Source organism: Lepidochelys kempii, chromosome 8, assembly GCF_965140285.1.
Source record: "Lepidochelys kempii isolate rLepKem1 chromosome 8, rLepKem1.hap1, whole genome shotgun sequence".
NCBI lineage: Eukaryota > Metazoa > Chordata > Testudines > Cheloniidae > Lepidochelys > Lepidochelys kempii.
This window is the reverse complement of record NC_136387.1, coordinates 75187502-75212248: the sequence shown is the minus strand read 5'-3', so window position 1 is coordinate 75212248 and position 24747 is coordinate 75187502. Positions and strand designations below refer to the sequence as shown.

Below are 24747 nucleotides of genomic sequence, written 5' to 3'. Positions count from 1 at the left end.
AGTATGGGGTAATAGCCACCTAGATAAGAAAGAGCCCCAAATATTAGTACTGTCCCTATAAAATCGGGACATCTGGTCACCCTGAGTGCAAGAGAACAAATGTCAGTAAAACAGATTCTCATTTCAAGGTCCCAACAGGTCATTTTAAATAACGGGGGGGCGAGGCGGGAGGGGAAGAGAAGAGATTTGAATAATTATGAAAGTCACTCTGACATTTTCCTTTTAGCCCTTTTTCTTGTTTGCCTTGCCATTATTTGACAGCCAATTCCAGGCATCTTTGTGAAACTGTATTTTCACTGTCATTTTCAACTGGTGTACAGCAAATCATCTCATTTCTAAGAACAGAAAATACTTGAGGTTTTACATGGAACTTCCACCCCACGAAAATTCATTCCTGTTTCTTTAAGAATATACAGTCATCAATTGATGCTTCAGACGAACATCCTGCTCTAAATAAACAGACTCTTCTGGCTGTCACACAACTTCCTCCTGAAGTTCTGGTGGGTAAAAGTTGAAAAAATTGCCAAATTCAGTGACCAGCGACTTCTGAGCTGACTTAGATAACAATCTACACAGACTTCAGTCCAGAGCAAACAAGATGAAAAGCCACATTAAACATGGCTGGATTTCTATACTAGCATGAATACCTTAAAGTGCTCACAGGAGGCAGTGGGGGCTGGGGTGTCTATCCAGGTTTTTTTGGATATGGGAAGACACTATGCCTCAACCAAAGCAATTAAACTAATGGCACCTGTCACATTATTAGTTGTGTAGGAGTCCCTGCTGTCAGAATGAGAACCTTAATTCTAATATGTACAGCATCACATTTGAAAAGCGATACTGACTGACTTACCACAAGGTTTAATAATGGGCCCAGAACTGTGAAAGTGCCCTTGTTATACCAATAAAATAAAAACCAGCAGGATCTTATTAAAGGGAAAAAGGCAAAATACCACATTTATTGTGAATACAGAAAGAATCATAGTAAGCAGTTAGTTATAGCTATAACATTCCATTCAATCTCATATTTATTCACACATTCATTCATACAAACACACACACACAGGTTCTGCAAGGTTGTTATCATAGTTACCAGCCTTAGAGTTGCTCATGCCAAGCCACTGGCCAGGTGGTCTGGACATGAGGAGGGAGCAGGGCCTTGTCAGATGCTCATCTGATGCTCCTGGAAGTTGGTTTGCAGAATCAGACCCCAAAGTTCTCACTTTTTAGAGTCTATTTTTATAGAAGTTTCTTCCTATGCCAGTCTATGAGAATTGCTTCATCATGCTGTTGCTGAATCAATCAGCAGATAGCACATTCCTGACGGCTCCGTGCCGCTAGATGTTATCTTGTTCTTTGGTTCTCCCATTCTTGAGGCTGTTGGGTGGATTCCAGTCTGCCCTCCGGGGGTCCTCTGGTTATTTCCACTTGACGCCTTCTTTAGCCGATGGACACTGGATTCTTAGGCTGGCACCTCCCTGATCATTCAGTTATTATCCACACCAAGCATCCATCCACATACATCCTCTATCTCTATTTTAATCACAATTGTTAATACAACAAAAGGGCGGGGAGTCTCTGGGTGCTGTTTCTGTTGTTAGAGTATTGCTTTGAGTCTCTCTCTCTGTGAATTGCTTTGAGAACAGACTCTGTCTTAGAATGTACTAACACAATTAGCAGCTTGCAAGATTCACACAGAGGGAGAGAAACAGTACCAAAAACCAAGACACCTCTTAATTAGTAATACTCTGGAATTTAAACTATGGGGAATCAAACTCATTTGTGATTTTAATACAGAACTTCTTTAATATGATCCAACACCCTCTTCTGCAGCCCTGATTCACCAGAGCAGTCTCATGTAAGTCAAATAACCTACTCCAGCGAATATGGATTACAGAACCAGTGCACTAAACAGGACAACCCGAGTATTTTGAATATTTCTGGTGAGACTCCTACCAGCCAGCAGTAGACTTGAAGGTCTGTGCTCTGGGTTCTTTCAAAACTTTTAAGACTGCTGACCTGGCTATCCCCAATTTCAGAGGAAGTCAGTCAGTTTGACAAAGGCTCGTCAGATCTAGGAGGGCTGCAAAAATGGCTGGCCTTATCTTTACTGAGTCTGGGCTTGGAAGTCCCAGAGCAGAGTGAGAAGTTTAGAACAACCCTAAAAGAACATTACTGAGCGTCTATTAAAAGGAGTTTGGTAAATCAGGGCTGTGGTGTATTTTAACAAATGTTTAGAGGTTGAAGTAAATGTATAAATCAAGTCTACACATAATACCAGATTAGGAGGGATCATGAACAGAAAAAAGGACAGAGATAAATTGCAAAAGGATCTTGAGAGCATGGAGACATGGATAATTATTAACAAGTTGAGATTTAATTCTGATAAATGCAAAGCAATATGCTTAGGGGAAAAATAATAATGAGAAGTACCAGAGAAGAGACCAATGGTCAGAATGTAGTAATGCAGAGAAGGATATATGGGATGAATTGTAATACCGAACTGGACACACTCAGTGTGATGATGTTACAAAATAAAAAAAAAAAAAAAGAGCTGATACAATACAGCAAATACCCAGATAACTCAACCCCTCTTAACTAAACGTCTTGATTAACAAATCTGAATTCTTTCTCCCCCTTCCAACACCTCATCAAGAGCTATACAGACATATTTCAGAGTAACAGCCGTGTTAGTCTGTATTCGCAAAAAGAAAAGGAGTACTTGTGGTACCTTAGAGACTAACCAATTTATTTGAGCATGAGCTTCGTGAGCTACAGCTCACTTCATCGGATGCATACCGTGGAAACTGCAGCAGACTTTATATATACACAGAGAATATGAAACAATACCTCCTCCCACCCCACTGTCCTACTGGTAATAGCTTATCTAAAGTGATCATCAGGTTGGGCCATTTCCAGCACAAATCCAGGTTTTCTAGCTATGGCTATCACCAGCAGGAGAGTGAATTTGTGGGGGGGGTGGAGGGTGAGAAAACCTGGATTTGTGCTGGAAATGGCCCAACCTGATGATCACTTTAGTTAAGCTATTACCAGCAGGACAGTGGGGTGGGAGGAGGTATTGTTTCATATTCTCTGTGTATATATAAAGTCTGCTGCAGTTTCCACGGTATGCATCCGATGAAGTGAGCTGTAGCTCACAAAAGCTCATGCTCAAATAAATTGGTTAGTCTCTAAGGTGCCACAAGTACTCCTTTTCTTTTTGCGTATACAGACATAGTAACCCTGGATGAGAACATTCTCAGCCCTAAATCACAGCCCCTATACAACAGGTCAGTCTCTTTTCAGTGTACTGCATGTGTAAACTCTTCATCCAAAGCTCCATTTATCTGAAGGTTGTGGTTGGTCCCAAAGACCATTGGATACTCGGGGTCAACTGGAGGCCCGAACAGGGAATGAATTATTACACTAAATATAGCATTAATAAGGCCACACTAGTGTCCTTTGTACATTAGACTACAGAATAATTCATGAAGGGATGGTGTTAGATACCTAACGTGAAGGGGTTCATTTTCAAAAGGACCTTTACCAGCCCTCCACTTGTATCAGCATAAAACAACATGCAACCATACACAGGCCCACCACCTTTAGCATACCTGCAGGCACTTGAAACAGCCTAAAACTTGGGTGCATACAGATGTTAGATTACTGTTTAAGTGTACACACTGGTATTTTCACTTCTTCAGTGTGTGAAAACTTGGAACATAAACATATTCAACTTGAAGTCTGAAAATGTATCCCTAAACGTGTATCTAAGTTTTCTTTTGAAAACAGCTGAGATTAGTAGAGTGGAAAATCCAGTACTCATGCACAAGAATGGATTAGATGACCCAGGATTCCATTCCAATACCCATCATCCAAAACTCTACAATACTAAAAACAAATTACTTTGATGGAGAATGAAGAATAATCTGTTGTTATGAAGTTCTACAAGAATAACTGAAAAATGTTGGTTCAGGATACGTTGCCAAGGTCTTACGGTAGGAAGAGTTTATCAGATGGTCTATGTTTCAGTTTCTCCAGAACTAGATGAATTAGTGTCTCTTCTGTTCCAAATTTTAACTACTTCTAAAGAGTCAAAGCTGGATCTTTTTGGAGTATCTCTTATAAATTTGGGCTATGATAATTTCCCATTCACATGAAGCAGCCATTACACAATGGGGGAAATTATCATAGCCCAAATTTACTAGAGATACTTCAAAAAGATCCAGCTTTGAATTTTTAAAAGTAGTAAAACTGGGAACAAGACACTAATTCAGCGAGATCTGGACAAACTTGCCACTTTACTGCAGGTACTGCATCTTCAAATTATTGAGGAAGAAGATGTAAGTGAAAACAATGGTGAATGTATTGCCAGGAATTCTGATTTAAATTCTAAGTAGTCACATGAGATTAATTTTGTATTTCTTTTCCTTTAGTATTTTGATCATTAGCTGTGTAATTGAAGAAACTCAGGGCAGTTTAAATCAACATTTAGTAGTAACAGAATCTGCCACTAAGATTGTGTTACACCGCTATATTAACAAACAGTGTTCTTCATCTTTGAAGAATTTTATTTATAATTTTATCTCTGTGTATAATTCTCTGCTGCTAATCTCTCCACAGTGCCTTTACAAACATGAATTAATTCTCCCAACAGCTCACAATAGGCAAAGATTATCCTCTTTTTACAGATGGAGAAGCTGAGGCTGAGAGGCTGCCCAACGCCAAAGAGAAAGTTGGTGTTAGAGGTAAAATTAGAACACATTGGAACCTGGCTCCCGTATTAGTTCTCAGACCAGTCCATGCACTTTCTGGTGACTATTTGATCAAATAAACGGAAAAAAATGGCTCAAATTTTCCATGCCAAAGCCAACATTCACGCTCACATCTATTACGCCTCCTGTATTCAACTTCCCATGGTAAAGTATGGCAAAACTGAAATGTTAGGGCACAGACCATGAAACACTAATGGCTGAAAAATACTGAAGTTCAGTATCAGAATGCTCATTTAAAGAAAATGCTTCAATATTTTCAGATAATGAGATGCCACCCAAATAATTACAAAATTAATGAAGTGAAATGGAAATACAGAAAAGCAAATAAACCCCTTGAAAACAGCAGCTATGAAGTCCCCAGAAAAATCATGGAGCAGGTCCTCAAGGAATCAATCCTGAAGCACTTACACAAGAGGAAAGTGATCAGGAACAGTCAGCATGGATTCACCAAGGGAAGGTCATGCATGACTAATCTAATCGCCTTCTATGATGAGATTATTGGTTCTGTGGATGAAGGGAAAGCAGTGGATATATTGTTTCTTGACTTTAGCAAAGCTTTTGACATGGTCTCCCACAGTATTCTTGTCAGCAAGTTAAAGAAGTACAGGCTGGATGAATGCACTATAAGGTGGGTAGAAAGTTGGCTAGATTGTTGGGCTCAACGGGTAGTGATCGATGGCTCCATGTCTAGTTGGCAGCCGGTATCAAGTGGAGTGCCCCAAGGGTCGGTCCTCAGGCCGGTTTTGTTCAATATCTTCATAAATGATCTGGAGAATGGAGTGGATTGCACCCTCAGCAAGTTTGCGGATGATACTAAACTAGGAGGAGTGGTAGATACGCTGGAGGGCAGGGATAGGATACAGAGGGACCTAGACAAATTGGAGGATTGAGCCAAAAGAAATCTGATGAGGTTCAATAAGGATAAGTGCAGGGTCCTGCACTTAGGACGGAAGAACCCAATGCACAGCTACAGACTAGGGACCAAATGGCTAGGCAGCAGTTCGGCGGAAAAGGACCTAGGGGTGACAGTGGACGAGAAGCTGGATATGAGTCAACAGTGTGCCCTTGTTGCCAAGAAGGCCAATGGCATTTTGGGATGTATAAGTAGGGGCATAGCCAGCAGATCGAGGGACGTGATTGTTCCCCTCTATTCGACATTGGTGAGGCCTCATCTGGAGTACTGTGTCCAATTTTGGGCCCCGCACTACAAGAAGGATATGGATAAATTGGAGAGAGTCCAGTGAAGGGCAACAAAAATGATTAAGGGTCTGCAACACATGACTTATGAGGAGAGGCTGAGGGAACTGGGATTGTTTAGTCTGCAGAAGAGAAGAATGAGGGGGGATTTGATAGCTGCTTTCAACTACCTGAGAGGTGGTTCCAGAGAGGATGGTTCTAGACTATTCTCAGTGGTAGAAGAGGACAGGACAAGGAGTAATGGTCTCAAGTTGCAGTGGGGGAGGTTTAGGTTGGATATTAGGAAAAACTTTTTCACTAGGAGGATGGTGAAACACTGGAATGCGTTACCTAGGGAGGTGGCAGAATCTCCTTCCTTAGAAGTTTTTAAGGTCAGGCTTGACAAAGCCCTGGCTGGGATGATTTAATTGGGGATTGGTCCTGCTTTGAGCAGGGGGTTGGACTAGATGACCTCCTGAGGTCCCTTCCAACCCTGATATTCTATGATTCTATGACCTTTTCATTGAGCAGGTTTTAACCTTAATCTGAGTGATCACCTATTTAGTATTTTGCTGGCTGCTACAAACACTGCAAGTTTCTAAACCAGCGATTGTTTTCAGTTTAACGTGCATAAATAATTCCCATTAACCTTACTGGGAACGTTGTGCAGGTGGCCTGGGAAGAAAAGATGCCCCCAAATGTTTAAGTTCAAGAGATCTTGTTTTCTACATGTTCTAAAAAAGTGTCACAGTAAATTATTTGTGTGTGTGCACGCGCACACCTTGTATATTTATGAGTATCATGATAACTAAACAAACATGTTTAATGCATCAGTCCTACAGAGGATTTACTGCAGGAAGGGTTTACGCTCCTCTCAGTAAATAAGGAATGTCTAACTTAACAGCACCCGTAATAGGGCAAGTTAAAAAAAACAAAACAAAGCAAAAAGAAAAGAAAACCCACACCACACTTAAATCCAAGACTTAAATAATTTAAAGCATTTTAAGTCCTATATTCCATGCTATCAGAACCTTGAGAGATCAGAGTGCATGTGCAATCTGTTTTAAATACAGTTTAAATGTTGCATCTGAAAAGAAGGTATTTGCAAACAAAAAGACTATTTTTATTCCTATAGACATATTGTACTGTAAACAAATAAATCTCTGCCTTTGCTATCAGCATTTGCAGGCATCAGGAAACATCCTAAATGTTGAAGTGACCTGACCTAACCTAACACGAGGTGATGGATGCATTTTACTTTTTAAGTCAAAAGGGCACTTACAGTTGATTTTTACAATGATGAAAAAGATAACATTTGCTCTGCTTTGTTTTCAAACTCTTATCCTAGAAGTAAAATCTGATCTTTGAGTTGTTTACTCTCTTCTGCTCTCCGCTGTTGCCAGAAAGGCTTTCTCGGCTTCCTGTTCATTTTCAGAGGAGTTATCTCCAAAGGCTATGATTGTGGTAGGGTTGGGAGACAGGGGAAGGAGGTTAAGGGCTGCCAATACAAAATATATGTATGCCACTACAGCATCAGTGTGTCACCTAATACCCCAAAGAACACTGGAAAGATAGATATGGACAAACTGTTTTGATAAAATAAGTGAGTTAGATGTGACATAAGCAACCTCTTTCTGCTAGACAGAAAACATTTTGATCTAAAAGTTAAATATTTATCTGCTATAAGTGTGTCTATGAGATGTTAAGTGCAGAGTCCTGCAGCCTTTATATTTACATGACTTCTACTGAAGTGGTGTGCCTATGCAACAACTGCAGAATCAGGATAATCCAAAAACAAGCTTTCAAATTACAGTATGGGTTACATGCCCATATAGTAGAATGTACAGCACCTGTATCTTTCTAGACATTTATACTGCCCTCATCACAGTAGTATGTAAATACTTTATGAATTCTAAAAGTGCTACACCAAAGCAGATCTACTTTTCTTGCCTATCCCTAGCAGGACTGGTATTATATCTGTACTTGTTGCAAGATGGTTAGTCTGAAGCAGATCTCATGTCTGGCTGAGGGCAAACAGTGAGGATGTCCACTGAAAAGATAATGAATCACCTTTCCATCATAATCTGGAATTTTCAGACTGTGTAAATATTTCAGATGTACACAACAGCTGAAATTTCAGTTGGAATATACAATATACATTCCACTGACACCACAGCCTGGGCTCAGCTGCCCTGCTCCCATTGAAGTCAATGGCAAGATTTCTACTCACTTCAGAGGTGACCCTGTATATTAGAAGTCAGTGAACTTTATTTAACATTTTTTTAAGCACAGACTTAAGATCTTAGGCCTCTAAGCAATCAGCTTTCTCCCACTGGATCTGCTTCTTTTTCTAATGTTACCAATTCAGCTACTTATATACATATATGGTGCTTTCACAGGCAGCAGTAGTGGTTTGGGGTTTCTTTTGCTTTGCTTTTTGCTGTTGTTGTTGTTGGGGTTTTGGGGGCATAATATTGTAAGTACAAGAGCTAGGGAGCTGAGCTGTCCTGACATGAAATATTTTCTTTCCACTTCAGCAGTCTGTTTTGATGTATTTTCAGAGTAAACAACAGTACTGCACAAGTTAACATCAAGAGTTTTCTGCTGCTTTCATAGCAACTAGAACAAAAGTTCTCTCCAATCCATCTGAGTGAAGCCTACATAAGTAAGTAATTGCATTGTGCTTAAGAACTACTATAGTCAGCAACACTTCCTATCTGAACTACATTCCTTAGCAGTTAAGAATTAAAGATGTATTACAGGCGTAAAAGAATCTGAATTTAAGTATTTGTTTACAGAGGCCATGGCAAGGATCTGAAGGTATTTGTGATAATTTACAAACACACACATTTTGGTAAACGATGAGCAATTCAATACAGGCCTCCTCCAGATGAAAATCTGTTTCTTATTCTTCATTCTATTTTTCGTTAGTGAACTTCTTGCTTGTGAAAGCTGTAGCTGGACGGACAGCTTGGAACACCAAAGGAATCTGTTCCTCTACTAAGCAAAGCATGGATGGGCAGCAATAGTGCAAACTCCCCACATTTCCCTGTAGTGCTTCTGTTTATGCTGAAGAAAGATTTCTTAAACAAGTAAATGCAAAAAGAAAAGCTATTTTTGTACTTTCTTGTTTGGAAAGTGCACAATCCTCCCTTTACCTCTTTTTCATGATGGCCAAGACCTTCCTCTGGATTTCTGAGGTTGAGGATGTGCACCTCCTGTGGCATGCCCATTGTGCCTCTGCTTGCACAACCAGATAAGACGGTAAAGCTCTCCAGCAAGGCATGAACTGGGTGGGAACTATTGACAGGTGATAACACACATTCGCTCCTAGGCACAGGACCTGTAGAGGAAATCACAGATACACACCATTCAGAGACAAGAGCCAGAGTAAATGACACCTTTTGAACTAGAAAAGGAGTACTTGTGGCACCTTAGAGACTAACCAATTTATATAAATTAAATAAATTGGTTAGTCTCTAAGGTGCCACAAGTACTCCTTTTCTTTTTGCGAATACAGACTAACACGGCTGTTACTCTGAAATCTTTTAAACTAGAACTGTCTTTTTGATTACAAAACCGGTTGGAACACAAACAACAGAGGCTTCAATTAGTTATTTGCAATATATAACAGAAATAACTTTGTTTCAATTACTTTGCGTATTTACTTATTTTGTCATTCCTTTTTGGTGCTAGATCTTTAATTAATTTCTCTGACAATTCTCATTTGAATCTGTATTCCTCTCCTTCCCAAAACTGTAGGAAGTCCACCCTACACCAAGAAAATAAGGAAGGAAATGAGGACTGAGAAAGAAAAGAATGAAACAAATAAAAAACGGGGATTGGTTTGCCTGAGATGCAGATTATTTATGTGAAACATCTTTATGACAAAAACAGAAAACATAACTACACAATCACATATAGTCCTTTTGAAGTAGAGCAGATATATAATGCAAACATAGTTCAGGTGTCCTGCCACATTACTGCAGACATTTATTACATGGCAAACTGAAATTTTGTTTGTCAAGTATATTTTGAGTCTGACAGTGATGATCTAAACTGATAACAGCTATCTAGTCCACAACATAGCCAATTTCAGAGTAACAGCCGTGTTAGTCTGTATTCGCAAAAAGAAAAGGAGTACTTGTGACACCTTAGAGACTAACCAATTTATTTGAGCATAAGCTTTTGTGAGCTACAGCTCACTTCATCAGATGCATACTGTGGAAAGTGTAGAAGATCTCTTTATACACACAAAGCATGAAAAAATAACATAGCCAATGTCCTTTCAAATAATTATTACCATGCTCTTATGTTGTATTTGAGACAGCGTGATGTGATATAGCAGGACAGCCCCACAGTGACTGTGTATGGAGTAGTTTACATATAAACTATATCTGCAGGAAACTAAAGCAAGACAAATTTATGAAAAGCAGCCCAACTTTTCCAAAATGGTTCAAACACACTGTTATAACAACGGATACAATAAGTTTTTGATTGCGAAGGTCACTGCATTAGGCCCAGGTCAACTCAAAGATTACACATAGAAAAGACTGGGCACAGGCTTGAAGAATTGTGATATCTCAGCCTGCTATAAATTTGCTAGAAAAAAAAATGGTTTCCACTAGAGAAACTTTGAAATAAAAAAAACAAAATTTCAACAGAAATATTTTGCAGATTTTTGTATATGGTTCATAAGCAGTTACATATCGCTAAAGATCATCAGATCCAAACTGTATAATCAGCAAGTATATATATTTTAATTCTTGTTTTAGCATTGACCCATAGTTTGCTCATTAAATAAAAAGTACGATCAACAACTGATCATTTGAGAGTTGGATAGTTTCTTTTAAAACAGATTTTTTCTAAAGAAAGCAAAGGTGTCGAGAACAATGAGATTTTTGCAGTGCCTTAGATCATGCAGGTCCTGTCCTGTGAAAGGGGCTGTTTCTATTCTAAAACCCACTGGTACATACTACAAAGTCCTGCCCGCTCCCAGAAGACAGGCATGCTTTTTAAAGGCACCACTTGACGCATGATTTGCACCTGCCCAGACATGGAGTGCAAAGGATGAGCAAACAGCATACTCTCAACATGAGAAGCTTGGCAACAGCACTGAATGAACACTGACACGTGGGAGACTTTGAATTTTTTTTAAGCAAGATTAAATGATACAGCTACATAAAATAAAAATACAGTCCTCAAGCAGTGATATGTAATATACTTTATGAAAGAGTAATAAGAATGTTGTTTCTTTTATTGCTTTAAAAAAGTAGTTATCAGTAACAATAATACAACTGACAAATTAGTATATTACTATTATTATTATTACTGTACCGGTATGATGATAATGCCTTGGAGCCCCATTCATAGATTGGGCCAGGACCAGATTGTGCAAGGCGCTGTACAAACACAGTGCAATGAGACAGTCCTCACCCCAATCAGCCCAACCATCAGTGTAACAGTCTTGCAGCTAAGTGAGTTATTATATGAGCTATAGTCCCAAATGCCATGCCAGATACTTGGGTAAGGGAATGAAACAAGAATTAAGGAATGAATGGTCATTCACTTGAGCTCCTTTTTGCTGGCCAATTTATTGAATGGATTTGGGGTCTGTCACCCAGCCTCTCTTCCAACTGTCGAAGCAATGCAACAGTAGAACAATTCATTCATAAGAAGCGGCTCAAGAAAAATACAGCGCAAGCCAGCAACCTCTACCTAAAGCACAGTCAGGTGCTCATCTGAGCCAGCATTTGCATCAAGGGCAGAGCAGGCGAAGTGAAGGGTGCACACCAAAAGGTCCATGGAGGTGTGATGGGGTGGGAAGAAGTGGAGTTGACGAAGCAATGTTGACAAAAACTTGCACTTTCCTTAGTGAGGTGCTGGAGGAAGAGCAACTATCTGCTTTCCAACAGGATATTTCAAAGCCCCTTAATTCATTTCTAAAAACACCCCCCATCCTTCCCCTCCATCTTCCATCCTGGTCTTCTGTAACAACAATGTGTATTTGTGCTGGGTGCTACATCAAGCTTTCTAGGGCTCTCAGATTCTCAGGAACAGCAATTCCTTCTGATCTTGCAACACTGGAAATTACATGAACATAGAACTGTGCAATGACTGGTGTGATTTTGCACGTCTACAGCCAATGTCACACGAAAACCTGAATGATTTCCATATAGTTCCATATATTTTCACCAGGTCTGAATATGACCTGAAGCAATTCTTTCTAGCACTGCATACAGGGTGCCAATCCTCTTCTCATAAAAGAAGTCCTATTATCCTGCAACCCTGTCTATATAGGTTCTTATACTGCACTCATCACCGTATCGAACATGTAGAATTTATAATGCTGAAAAACCAAACAGATTAAATACAAAAATAAAAAACACTCTTTGATACCACTAATCATCTTATTTATCAAAAAGAAAAGGAGTACTTGTGGCACCTTAGAGACTAACCAATTTATTTGAGCATGAGCTTTCGTGAGCTGAAGTGAGTTGTAGCTCACGAAAGCTCATGCTCAAATAAATTGGTTAGTCTCTAAGGTGCCACAAGTACTCCTTTTCTTTTTGCGACTACAGACCAACACGGCTGTTACTCTGAAACCTGTCATCTTATTTATCTTCCCCTGCACAGCCTGCTCATAGCTGAAGCCTTACATAAAACCACTGCCTCATCCTGCCTCAGCTTTACTTTCCTGTTTAGCCATGCACCAGCTTTAGATCCACTTCTGCCAGCCTTCTCACGACATGCCCACATCCTGGCCTTACCTTTTCTACTTCACTGTCATCAACTATGATAACATGCCACCCATACTTGACATTATCACTGTTAAACAGCTGGTCCCTCCAATTGTAAGTCATCACTACTCTCTCACAAACAACACATACAAAATAATTGATATTCTGCCCCTCCCCTTTCATCACTGGCACTCAAGAAGCCAGAAATTGTATTTTAATGACTTTTTAACCCTCAGTTTAAATTGGGATTGGCTTCAAGCCTTCAGAATACAGACTTACCCCTCTTGAGACTATGTATTTTAAGTTGAGCTTGTACTCACCTGTCTTGCTATTGTATTGCATGTTTCATTTCTTTAACAGTTTTCTTATTTAAAAAGATCATGGCTTGTATTGCAACTGAAGATTAATTAGTTAAGGTTTGTAAAGCCCTCTGAAGATGAGAACCAGGTTAAGTACGCTCATTATAACGGACTAATATATACTCCCACGTAGCACAACATATATCAGGGTAACAATTGTTAGAGAATTGAATTAAACGTTTTTCCAATTTCAATAAATAGCAATTTTTTTTTAAAAGGCCCTTAATATAGATCCAATTCTGTTTGATACTAACATCTGGAAATTATTCAACATAATTTAAGCACTCTGCTTTCCCATATCACCCAACCTCCTAATGAGTAACGTGTGTTCTGTGGTAATAAAATAGGTAGAGATGGGGTGGGGAAATAATATAACCCAAAACCAACTCATAATTATCGTGGATTTGATTCAAAATAATAATATAGATTAATATAGTTTCTGTTATATTTCCATAGGGACTTCTGCAGCTCTGTCAGCTTAAAAGCGTGACCAACTCCCGCAAACTGTGTGAATCTGCATGGCAGGCTCCAAGCATGTTAACATTGTTCCACAGGAATCCCAGAAGGCCCTGCGGGAGCCTGCAAACTGCAACAACAGAATCCAACACTTCTTAGAGGAAAGCACAGATTTAGTCTAATGGATTTTCATATGAGGAAATGTTCCATATCTGGGCATTTTGCATAAAGGCAAAAGTTTAAAAACATCTGGAAACAGCAGAGTCCAGAAACACCAGGGATCTCTGAGCTGTTAAGTCTGAAGTAATGTAAATTACTATCGACCAGCTCTTTAGGCCATTGGGAATCTACCTAGATTTCACCACTTTTAATATCTAAAAAGACTCCCTATGCTTTTGCTGGTAAGACTATCCCAAATGGGCCTAAATGTCCAAACAAGAATCAAATATGCCCAGGTGACAAACTTGTACAAAGAAGTGGCTTGGGGGTGTGTGGTAATTTAGTGGCACTTTTTATTGGTCTGTAGCATGATGAATGGAACTAGACAAAGAGGGTCAGATTTCAGGAGAGATCTAGTTTGATGCATCACCAGTGGGTTCAGGAATACAAGCAGAGGCCAAGCTGCTATTCTAGAAAGCAGGGATTGGCAACCTTTGGCACACGGCCTGCCGGGGAAAGCCCCTGGCGGGCGAAACCGGTTTGTTTACCTGCAGCATCTGCGGGTTTGGCCAATTGCAGCTCCCAATGGCCGCGGTTCGCTGTCCCAGGCCCATGGGGGCTGCGGGAAGGGCGGCAAGCACATCCCTTGGCCCGCGCCACCTCCCGCAGCCCCCATGGGCCTGGGACGGCGAACAGCGGCCAGTGGGAGCTGAGATCGGCCCAACCTGCAGACAGTACAGGTAAAAAAACTGGCCCGGCCCGCCAAGAGCTTTCCCTGATGGGCCACATGCCAAAGGTTGCCAATCCCTGCTATAGAGCGTCAGCATGAAACACCAACCACTCTGCATACTCAGTAAAGATCTCTTTCATACAATTCTGCTGCACCACTTATTACTAATGAAAAATAGCCAATGCAGGGGGTGCAGACAGAGACTCTCCATTCCACAGACAGCTCAGGGAGGGACTGTAATCTCCTATATCAGGGGTGGCCAACCTGTGGCTCCGGAGTCACATGCAGCTCTTCAGAAGTTAATATGCAGCTCCTTGTATAGGCACTGACTCCGGGGCTGGAGCTACAGATGCCAACTTTCCAATGGCCCAGGAGTGCTCACTGCTCAACCCCTGGCTCTGACACAGGCCCTGCCCCCACTCTACCCCTTCCCATGCCCTCCCCTGAGCCTGCCATGCCCTCACTCCTCTCCCTTCCCCCAGAGCCTCCTGCACACCACAAAACAGCTGATCAGGAGGTGCGGGGAGGGAGGGGGAGGTGCTGGGAGCTGCTGACGTATTACTGTGGCTCTTTGGCAATGTATATTGGTAAATTCTGCCTCCTTTTCAGGCTCAGGTAGGCCACCCATGTCCTATATGCTCTCCTTTGATCAAGGACTTTTTACTGAAAAAGCACATTTATCTGAGCATTTACACTGTACTAATATGCCAGGGAGAGATCCAACGCAAAGAAACTGGTAGAGGCCTCAGTACTTCAACTTTTCAAAAGAGAAAATATTAAACTTCCACTTGCCTTTCTTGTATGTAAACTATTCCATGCTGTGAATAGACCACCCTATGTGACTCATCCTGAGAAACTATAGCCTTTGGCAAAAACGAGGAGTACTTCTGGCACCTTAGAGACCAACAAATTTATTTGGGCATAAGCTTCCGTGGGCTAAAACCCACTTTATCAAATGCATGGAGTGGAAAAAAAACAGTAGGCAGGTATCTATACACAGAAACCTATAGCTTTTGGGTTGTTTTGCTTTATGCACATCAAAATTACACACAACAAATTTTAAAGGAACGTCACTAAACTGATAGCCAAGTGAGAAAAAGCAAGTAGTAAAGTGTGGGAGCAAAGGGAAAACGGGGATATCTAGGTAAGGTAAGGGGATAAAGACCATCCAATATCCCCTAGAGCCCAGAATTTCTCTTGGGAACCCAACATCTAAGATCACTCAACTTCAACAAGGAAAGAAAAGTGTTAAAGAATTAAAGAAAGGGAGAGAAAGGAAGAAAAAGAAAAAGGAGAGCCTTCACTCAAAAAAATTATACTGAATTTAAGAGAACTATTCCCATTCGGTACCTCTTAAAAGGATCACAGTACTGTAATACAAATATGACTATCAGGACAAATGAGATTTCTTTGAAGATTTATGGTTTCTGCTGATGGTAATGGCATAGTTTCCATTGCCTCATATGGTAATCTGTTGGCATGGACTGTGCTCTGAAGTGCCTGGATAGTAAAAACCCAAGAAACTGTCAGAGTAGGAATTACACCACAAGTTATTCTTTTTAGAGTATCTGTTTGAGCGAAGGAACAGGAGTAACAGCAGGAGGAAGGCAGCTAGGTAGTTTCTGGATAAGGGAAAGTCAGACAACAGTGTCAAGTTAGTGTATGCACTCAAGCATATTAGATTACAGGCCACATGAAATGATAATTCTAGATCTCTCTGTTTCTGCATATTGCTAATTATATTAGGAAAGACAAATCTTTACCTATGTTAGTGATAATTAACAATATGCATCATTAGCCATCTCATTTCAAGAGATAGGGAGGTGTGTTAAAATTGTATTTACAAGTGAGTAGGAGATATCCATTTACTGTTACAGATTCCTCCATGACAAAGAATTGCACCATCTGCCATCTTTTTGAGAAGGAGGAAGCAAATGAGAGAGAAAATCTACACAGTCACTGTAACACATGGCCAGACAGTCTTTCATCCTTAACTTAGAACCCACCTGAACACCAGAGTTCTTAGATTTAATCCAGAACCTTTGAGGATCCAGTATCATTTGGTTCTGGTAAAAAGCAAGTTCTGGAGACTCTAAAACTTATCTTATTCCTTAGAAGTAGAACAAGGATTACTTTCAAACAAATAATCTTAATTGTTTACATAGCGCAAACATCCATTTAGCTATAGAAGCTATGTTATTAAACTGAAAATGTATTGAAAATAAACTACATTTCTTTTTGCGATAAGTCTAAGATATTTCACACAACCCAACATTTCTGGAGGGAAGAGAGGGGAAAGGGAATGATCTTACGGTATCAAATAACTGTTGTTTCTTTTGTTCTAAATTGTGGTGTTTTCTCTTTTTTGCCATTCTGATGTGCTTGTTGAGTAAAAAAACCAAACCTCTCCCCTCCCCCCCCAAAAAACCCAAACAGAGAATTTCAGAAGTGCTCAGCATTGGCCTAACTCCACTCCGACTGACATCAGTAGCAATACTGCCATAAATGTCAGTGGTGCACTTTTAAACCAACAATGAATACTTTTGAAAAACCCGTCCTGAAAGTGTTAGGGGAGTATTGTGAGGATGCTATCCCGAATATCGCAATACTTTTCCACCGCCACCATCATGGACTAAATCCTGAACACAAATCTCACATGTAGGCCCAGTGAAGGAGTAGGCCCAGAGAAGGCTTCAACAGGTGAAGGGGCAAACTTGATTTCTACAAGACTACTTGTGGATGTAAATTTAAGCAGGATTTTGTCCCAGGAGTTGCTCTTAGGGTGACCAGACAGCAAATGTGAAAAATAAGGATGGGGGTGGGGGGTAATAGGAGCCCATACAAGAAAAAGACCCAAAAATTGGGACTGTCCCTATAAAATCGGGACATCTGGTCACCCTAGTTGCTCTACAACAGTGGTTCTCAACCAGGGTACACGTACCCTGGAAGAGGAGATAGGGTCAGGGGACACAGAGGTCTTCTGGGGGTTGTGTCATTATGCTCCATATTCTTCATAGTAATATTATTATGATATGAGTATGGCATAATTATGATGTATTTTGTGCAAGATAAGGCATGTGAGATATCACTGGAAAGGTAGGTTTCAGAGTGACAGCCGTGTTAGTCTGTATTCGCAAAAAGAAAAGGAGTACTTGTGGCACCTTAGAGACTAACCAATTTATTTGAGCATAAGCTTTCGTGAGCTACAGCTCACTTCATCGGATGCATACTGTGGAAAGTGTAGAAGATCTTTTTATATACACACAAGAGAGTGGTCACTTTAGATAAGCTATTACCAGCAGGAGAGTGGGTTTGTGTGTGAGTGTGAGAAAACCTGGATTTGTGCTGGAAATGGCCCAACTTGATTATCATACACATTGTAAGGAGAGTGATCACTTTAGATAAGCTATTACCAGTAGGAGAGTGGGGTGGGAGGAGGTATTTTTTCATGCTTTGAGTGTATATAAAAAGATCTTCTACACTTTCCACAGTATGCATCCGATGAAGTGAGCTGTAGCTCACAAAAGCTTATGCTCAAATAAATTGGTTAGTCTCTAAGGTGCCACAAGTACTCCTTTTCTTACTGGAAAGGTAATGATTTACTGAATATGATTATCTTGTTTACATGCATGTATCATTTTGGTATCTGAAGTTAGGAATATTGTCTATACATCTATTACAAGTGTGTTTACACCTGGGGAACGCCCACTAGTCAGAATTCAATCAGTCTAGATGGCTGGTTGGGAAGGGCCATTAGGGAGAACAATAGGTCTTAGAAGATGCAAATCTCCCACTGGGAAGCCTTCCTGGGGATGCTGCAAACAGCCTCTGAGACATGGCTGCAGTGACCCTATAGGGGCATGTGACCAAGTCACCTGGTACTAGACTCCACAATACTATAACTAACAGGCATGGGATTCCACTAACCGGGCGTGGGAATCAAATGGGGGGAGACAAAGGGTTCCCCCCATATGCTAAAGCTATTTAAGGCAGGGGAATGACATCATCGTGGTTCGTTCTTCACTGACTCCCTACCCAAGAAGGAGGACTGCTTGAAACACCTGAGAAACAAAAAGACTGAACTAGGGGAGAAGGGCTGAACACAGGTTAAGGGGTTGTCTAGCCTGTGAAAGGAATAACTGGAGTTTTAAGCTATAATGAAGTGCAGCTTGCCTTCAGAATCTCAGCAATCTGCCTAAAACAACATTTAGGGTGAGAATTTGCTAATTCTAACCAATTTCTTTAGTATATTAAGCTTAGATTGCATGTTTGTTTTATTTGCTAGGTAATCTGCTTTGATCTGTTTCATTTCCCTCATAATCATTTAAAATATATCTTTTGTAGTTAATAAACTTGTTTTGTTTTAAGACCAGTGTGCGGAAAACATTACTGGTGGGCAAAAGCTGTTGCATATCTTCCTCCACGTTGAGGGAAGGGGCTAATTTCATGAGCTTATGCTGTACAGATATCTGTGCAGTGCAAGACAGTATAATTTTGGGTTTACCCTCTAGAGTGGGGTGCGCACTTGAGTACTGGGCAGTTCCTTAGCTGAGCCTTCCCATGCAAAGCCGATTTCAGTGTCCTGTGTGTTTCTGCAGTTGGGTCTGTCCCTACCTGTATGTGTGCTGGTAAAATGCAGTCTGAAGCCTGAGGGAGGGCTTGGCAGGCTGCACAGCAGTACAATGTAAAGGGAACCAAGGCTGGTGGAAAGGGAAGCCAGACTAGTGGGTCAGGCAGGCTCAGTGGTACCCCAGTTCCAACTGGCACTCTGTGGGAAAGGGGCAGTCACAGGGGTATGTCAACTTATCTAGATATTTGCCTAGTTTTACAACACGCTACATAAAAAGCGTTAGCAAAGTCAGTACAAACTAAAATTTCATACAACTTGTTTATTATACTGCTCTATATACACTATACACTGAAACGTAAGTACAATATTTATATTCTAATTGATTTATTTTATAATTATATGGTAAAAATGAGAAAGTAAAGCAACTTTTCAGTAAAAGCGTGTTGTGACACCTTTGCATTTTTATATCTGATTTTGGAAGCAAGAAGTTTTTAAGTGAGGTGAAACTATTGGGGCTTCGCAGGGCTCCTGAATGGGGTACAGTAGTCTGGAAAGGTTGAGAGCCACTGCTCTACAAAACTAAAGCTTTTCACTTGTTTATTCTCTGATTTGAGCATTATGCATTCAATTCACCTCACACATTGAATTAGTGTAAGTGAATTTGGGCCAGATCCTATTTTAATTGAAGTCAATGGCAAAACACACATGAAGCAAGATTGAGGTTGAGCAACATTTCTGGAAGCACATGTAGCATGTCTTTCCAAAGAGGAAAGATGAGTAGGACACTAATAACTGCTGATGTAAAGCCAAGAGCCAAACTCCGAGACACATGTACCAAGGCGACATAAAGGAGATGCAGCAAACATTGGGCAGTATATGACCTGTAGTGTAAAACCACAAAGGGCAGGTGGGTAAAGATAAGCAACTATTAGGGACAGCTATATTTGTTTAGTGTAACACTAAAACCGTCTGAAGGCAGTAGATTCAAAAGTTTGACTGTTTCTCAAATGTTACTGGTTTCATACTTTGCATAGAACAGATTGGGAGGAAAAGAATGAGGGGGTGGAATCATAGAATCACAGAATATCAGGGTTGGAAGGGACCCCTGAAGGTCATCTAGTCCAACCCCCTGCTCGAAGCAGGACCAATTCCCAGTTAAATCATCCCAGCCAGGGCTTTGTCAAGCCTGACCTTAAAAACCTCTAAGGAAGGAGATTCTACCACCTCCCTAGGTAACGCATTCCAGTGTTTCACCACCCTCTTAGTGAAAAAGTTTTTCCTAATATCCAATCTAAACCTCCCCCACTGCAACTTGAGACCATTACTCCTCGTTCTGTCATCTGCCACCATTGAGAACAGTCTAGAGCCATCCTCTTTGGAACCCCCTTTCAGGTAGTTGAAAGCAGCTATCAAATCCCCCCTCATTCTTCTCTTCTGCAGACTAAACAATCCCAGCTCCCTCAGCCTCTCCTCATAAGTCATGTGTTCTAGACCCCTAATCATTTTTGTTGCCCTTTGCTGGACTCTCTCCAATTTGTCCACATCCTTCTTGAAGTGTGGGGCCCAAAACTGGACACAGTACTCCAGATGAGGCCTCACCAATGTCGAATAGAGGGGAACGATCACGTCCCTCGATCTGCTCGCTATGCCCCTACTTATACATGCAATGAGGATGCAATGAGAAAACCATGTGCAAAGAAAACCAAATACAGAAAGAGCGTGAAAATGGAGGAAAAAAAACCTTCTATTGAAATAATAAATGGCATAGATATCATATCCAAGTCTACATATACTGCTCTTAGGGGACCTTAACTTTCTGGAGGTTCTTTTATTGCCAACATTTAGCATGAGATTACCTTCAGCTAGAAAGGTACGTTTTCAGTAGTGGTTTTTTTGAATTGAATCACCGCTGAGGCAAGGGAGAAGTTTAGAATTAAAGGGAAAAAGTTCAGACTCAGACTACTTTTGTCAACTCAAAACCCACTATGCACCACCACCTAATCTCTGTAAGGAAGTAAATTTGGCCTTTACATTACCTTCATATTGGTGTACTTCTGCAATAGCATATTAAGATACATGCCAATCTCTGTGATTTGTTTTCAGGTTGTTCAGTAATCCTGCATGCAACCAGAGTACGAATGAATGCATTCCTCATCCCACCCAGTATTATCACCCATATTAATTCCTATTCTGTACTATGATCAATTCTATCCCAGAGTATTGGCATGCAACACCCAATCCACTCTTTTCCTTTAACATTGCACTGCAAGTCAAAAGTAAGTTTAACCAAGATACTATTTTCCTCCTTTATTTTCTGTAGTGTTTTTAGAGGATTTTTACCATATATAGCATAAGTATCTGACTTCTCCTACCTGCCCATTTCAGAACCATCCTAGACTCCTGCAGAAGCTGTGTGCTGTTCTCTTGTTGGATTTAACTATGTATGGCACAATCCCACATATCTGATTTTCTCCCCGTGCAGAGGGATTTTTGATGCCTCTTTTGAAATGTTTATTCCCTCCATTCCTGGCTACTGATAAAACCATATGGCCCACTGCCTCTGTCACAGCAGAAGTAATCTAACCTTCTGTACTGCCTGCATACTTCTGGCATTTTCCCTTACGCAGGAATGCAAATTGCCTTTGGAACTAGAAACTTTTCCTTCCACTTTTTAAAAGCAAGTTTCTGCCTCTGTGTTTTGTGTTTCTGTGTGCGTGCACTGCCAAGAAGCAAAACTGAGGTTAGTTAAATTATAAATGGTGTGCTTGGAACACTGCAGGATTAATTTGAAAAAGATAACTATCAGATAAAACTCAGACTTTGGTGCAAGGTATGGTTACTTATGAAGGAGTAAATTACAGATAAAGGAGTAAGTTTATGAATGAATAAGATGACCAAATCAAATTAGTTCTTGATTATACATTAAAGTCCAGTTCAATATCAGCTGAAGCAGAGGAAAGTTAGCCAGTGTAAACAATATACTGTAAACCAAGTTTAGCAAGAGACTACAGTTGTTTAGATACATAGTAATTTGATTATACAAAAACAGGGAATGAATGAGAAACCTGTTCAGCTCAACATCTGCTGACCACAACTTCATGACAGTATTACAAATACAGCATTACTCTAGAAAACAAACATCTGTACCTGGGGGAAAAAAGTCCTTCCAAACAGATGTACTGTATGTTTTATCAAAGTACTAAATTTTATGCAATTTTTCCTGTACTTATTTTATGAACAAAAACTGTCAAGGTTCAAATTTCTGCTTTTCTGAATTTTGCAGTAACATGCTGTTTACAGGGAACTTTTCCCCTAGTACTTTTCCATCTCCAAATACTACTCTCCCTCTCTTCCTCCCAAGTGAGCTTTCAGGAAATACTCAGGAATTCATCTTTTCTCTGAATAATCAGCATAGTCCAAATGGACTGTTTTCCATTTAAATAATCCTAACATGCAGAGCTTTTGTTTTGAATGCCAGTGAACTAAAGACAGAATCGTTTGTGTTACAGACTTCATCACCGAAAATATTCAGACTACACTGATCCACAACACAAAAGTGAAGTTTCCAGTGACAAAATTTTAATTTAGCTTATTCTACTGTGTGTACCTAAGCTCTCCTTACAGTACTAAGTGCATCTAATATGCTCTTTCTAACCAAATCTGTTATTTAGTGTTGCTGTGTCCTATTAACCATGGTCCACATCCTATTAACCATGGATGCATTTCAGTGATGGCTGACTTCCAGCATGTACAGAGACTGAAAAACACTATAGGATTCCGTCACATGGAAGTCTACGTAAAAACAGGATATGGCTGTTATTTGAACAGAGACTAATGGGGGGGGGGGGAATAAAATGTAATCAATCAAGTGGTGTTTAAATCCATGGCTACTGAAAGAAGAAGAAATGAACAAATCTATAACTACTGCATTATTTCAAGCTGTGGTTAACTTTAAAAATGCTTTTTGTTGTGAAATAGTTCCTTTCCCCAGAGATAGCTCATAATGGTCTTGGATTTTAACCTTCTTACTGTAGAAAGGATAGGAAGTTGCATGGAAACAATGAATGGAAGTGCACTTTTTATCACACAAGGACAGGAAGCATTCAGCTCACTTGACATTAGAATTCCATACTGGGGCCAGAGAAAAAAAATAAACCATGTGGTTGTTTTTTAAAAAGCCTATTTAGATTCAAAACCATTGTATTTTTAATAGATTACTATTGAAACTATACAAACCAACCTACCCACATTACTGCTGCGATTGTATTGCTGAAAATGGGTCATAATAAACTTTTGATAAATTAAAGACAATAAGTAATGAAATTCCAGGCCAATTTCATGAGGTGAAAACAGAACTATATTTGTTTTTATATCCAAATAGACAGGAATTCATAAGGCACTAAATAACACACACACACGAATGAGACTTCAACATCTATGGTAGGAGATTCACAGAAACCAATGTCCGCTGACTTTTCCTTTCACTTAAAGGGAAAGGGTTACTTCTTTAAACTGAGAATAAAAAGACCTCAATTCTTTCGATGCTCTGATCTCCAATCTAACAGACCCTTTTAAGAGCAGCACATGCTATCTACAGTACTTACACAGCCCCTATCTCTGTAGTATCCAAGTGCCTCACAATCTTCAAGGATATATCCTCATAACAGCCCTATAAAATAGGGAAGTCCTAGGATTCCCATTATACAGATGGGGATTGAGGCAAAAAGAGACTCATGGTAAAATTTTCAAAAGCACTTACATGCCTTAAGATGTATCCCATTTCCAAAAAAAGGCCTATTGATTTTCAAGATCACACAGGAAGTCTGCAGTAGTGCAATGAATCAAACTCAAGTCTCCCAAATCCCAGGTTAGCACCCTAAACACTATACCATCCTTTCAGGGGATATTTCATGGAGAGGAACTGCCCTACTGAAGCAGGATAGCGTTCGATCTAGTTTGGTATCCTGTCTCTGGCCATGTCGGTACGTGTACATAAACGTACCAAAACATGCACCAACTTCGTGCCAATGACACTGCACTTAGTTAGTACAGTAACTCCTCGCTTAACATTATAGTTATGTTCCTGAAAAATGCGATTTTAAGCTAAATGATGTTAAGTGAATCCAATTTCCCCATAAGAATTAACGTAAGGGGGTGGGAAGGTAGGTTCCAGGGAAATTTTTTTCACCAGACAAAAAAAAAAAAAAACTAACTAAATATATATACATACACACACACACACACACACACACACACACTCACAGTTTTAAACAATTTAATACCGTACACAGCAATGATGATTGTGAAGCTTGGTTGAGGTGGTGAAGTTTAGAGGGTGGAAGAGGGTGGGATATTTCCCAGGGAATGTCTTACTGCTAAATGATGAACTAGCATTCGGCTGAGCCCTCAAGGGTTAACACATTGTTGTTAATGTAGCCTCACACTCTACAAGGCAGCATGAACGGAGGGAGGGGAGACAACATGGCAGACAGACAGAGAGAGAGAGAGATGTGCATTGCCCCTTTAAGTACGCTGACACCACATTCTAAGTACTTTGCCTTTAAAAAGATCAGGAAGTTGAGACAGCAGCTGTGGTCAGCACTCCCCCCAAGCCCTGTTGTGTCTCCCCCATACTCTATATGGAGAAGGCATAAGCAGGGGGCAGGAGTAGGGGGGAAGAGGGATACCCCAACATTAGTCTCCCTCTTCCCCCCTCCTCTGCACAGCAAGCAGGAGGCTCCGGGAAGCAGCTACAAGGCAGAGGGCAGGAGCAACACATGGC

At 40.3% G+C, this 24747-nt stretch overlaps 1 protein-coding gene across 7 annotated transcripts in view; it reads right to left on the bottom strand.

The window, feature by feature from the left end:
* TGFBR3 (transforming growth factor beta receptor 3) overlaps positions 1-24747 on the bottom strand; it is a 178446-nt gene that overhangs the window by 87124 nt on the left and 66575 nt on the right. For 6 of the 7 annotated variants that reach the window (XM_073357091.2, XM_073357089.2, XM_073357088.2 and 3 more), the window contains one exon: positions 9110-9294. The exons of the other annotated variant lie outside the window; for it this stretch is intronic. In XM_073357091.2, the coding sequence (XP_073213192.1) occupies positions 9110-9294 (185 nt within the window). The remainder of the gene's footprint in view (positions 1-9109; positions 9295-24747) is intronic. 7 annotated transcript variants of the gene reach the window in all.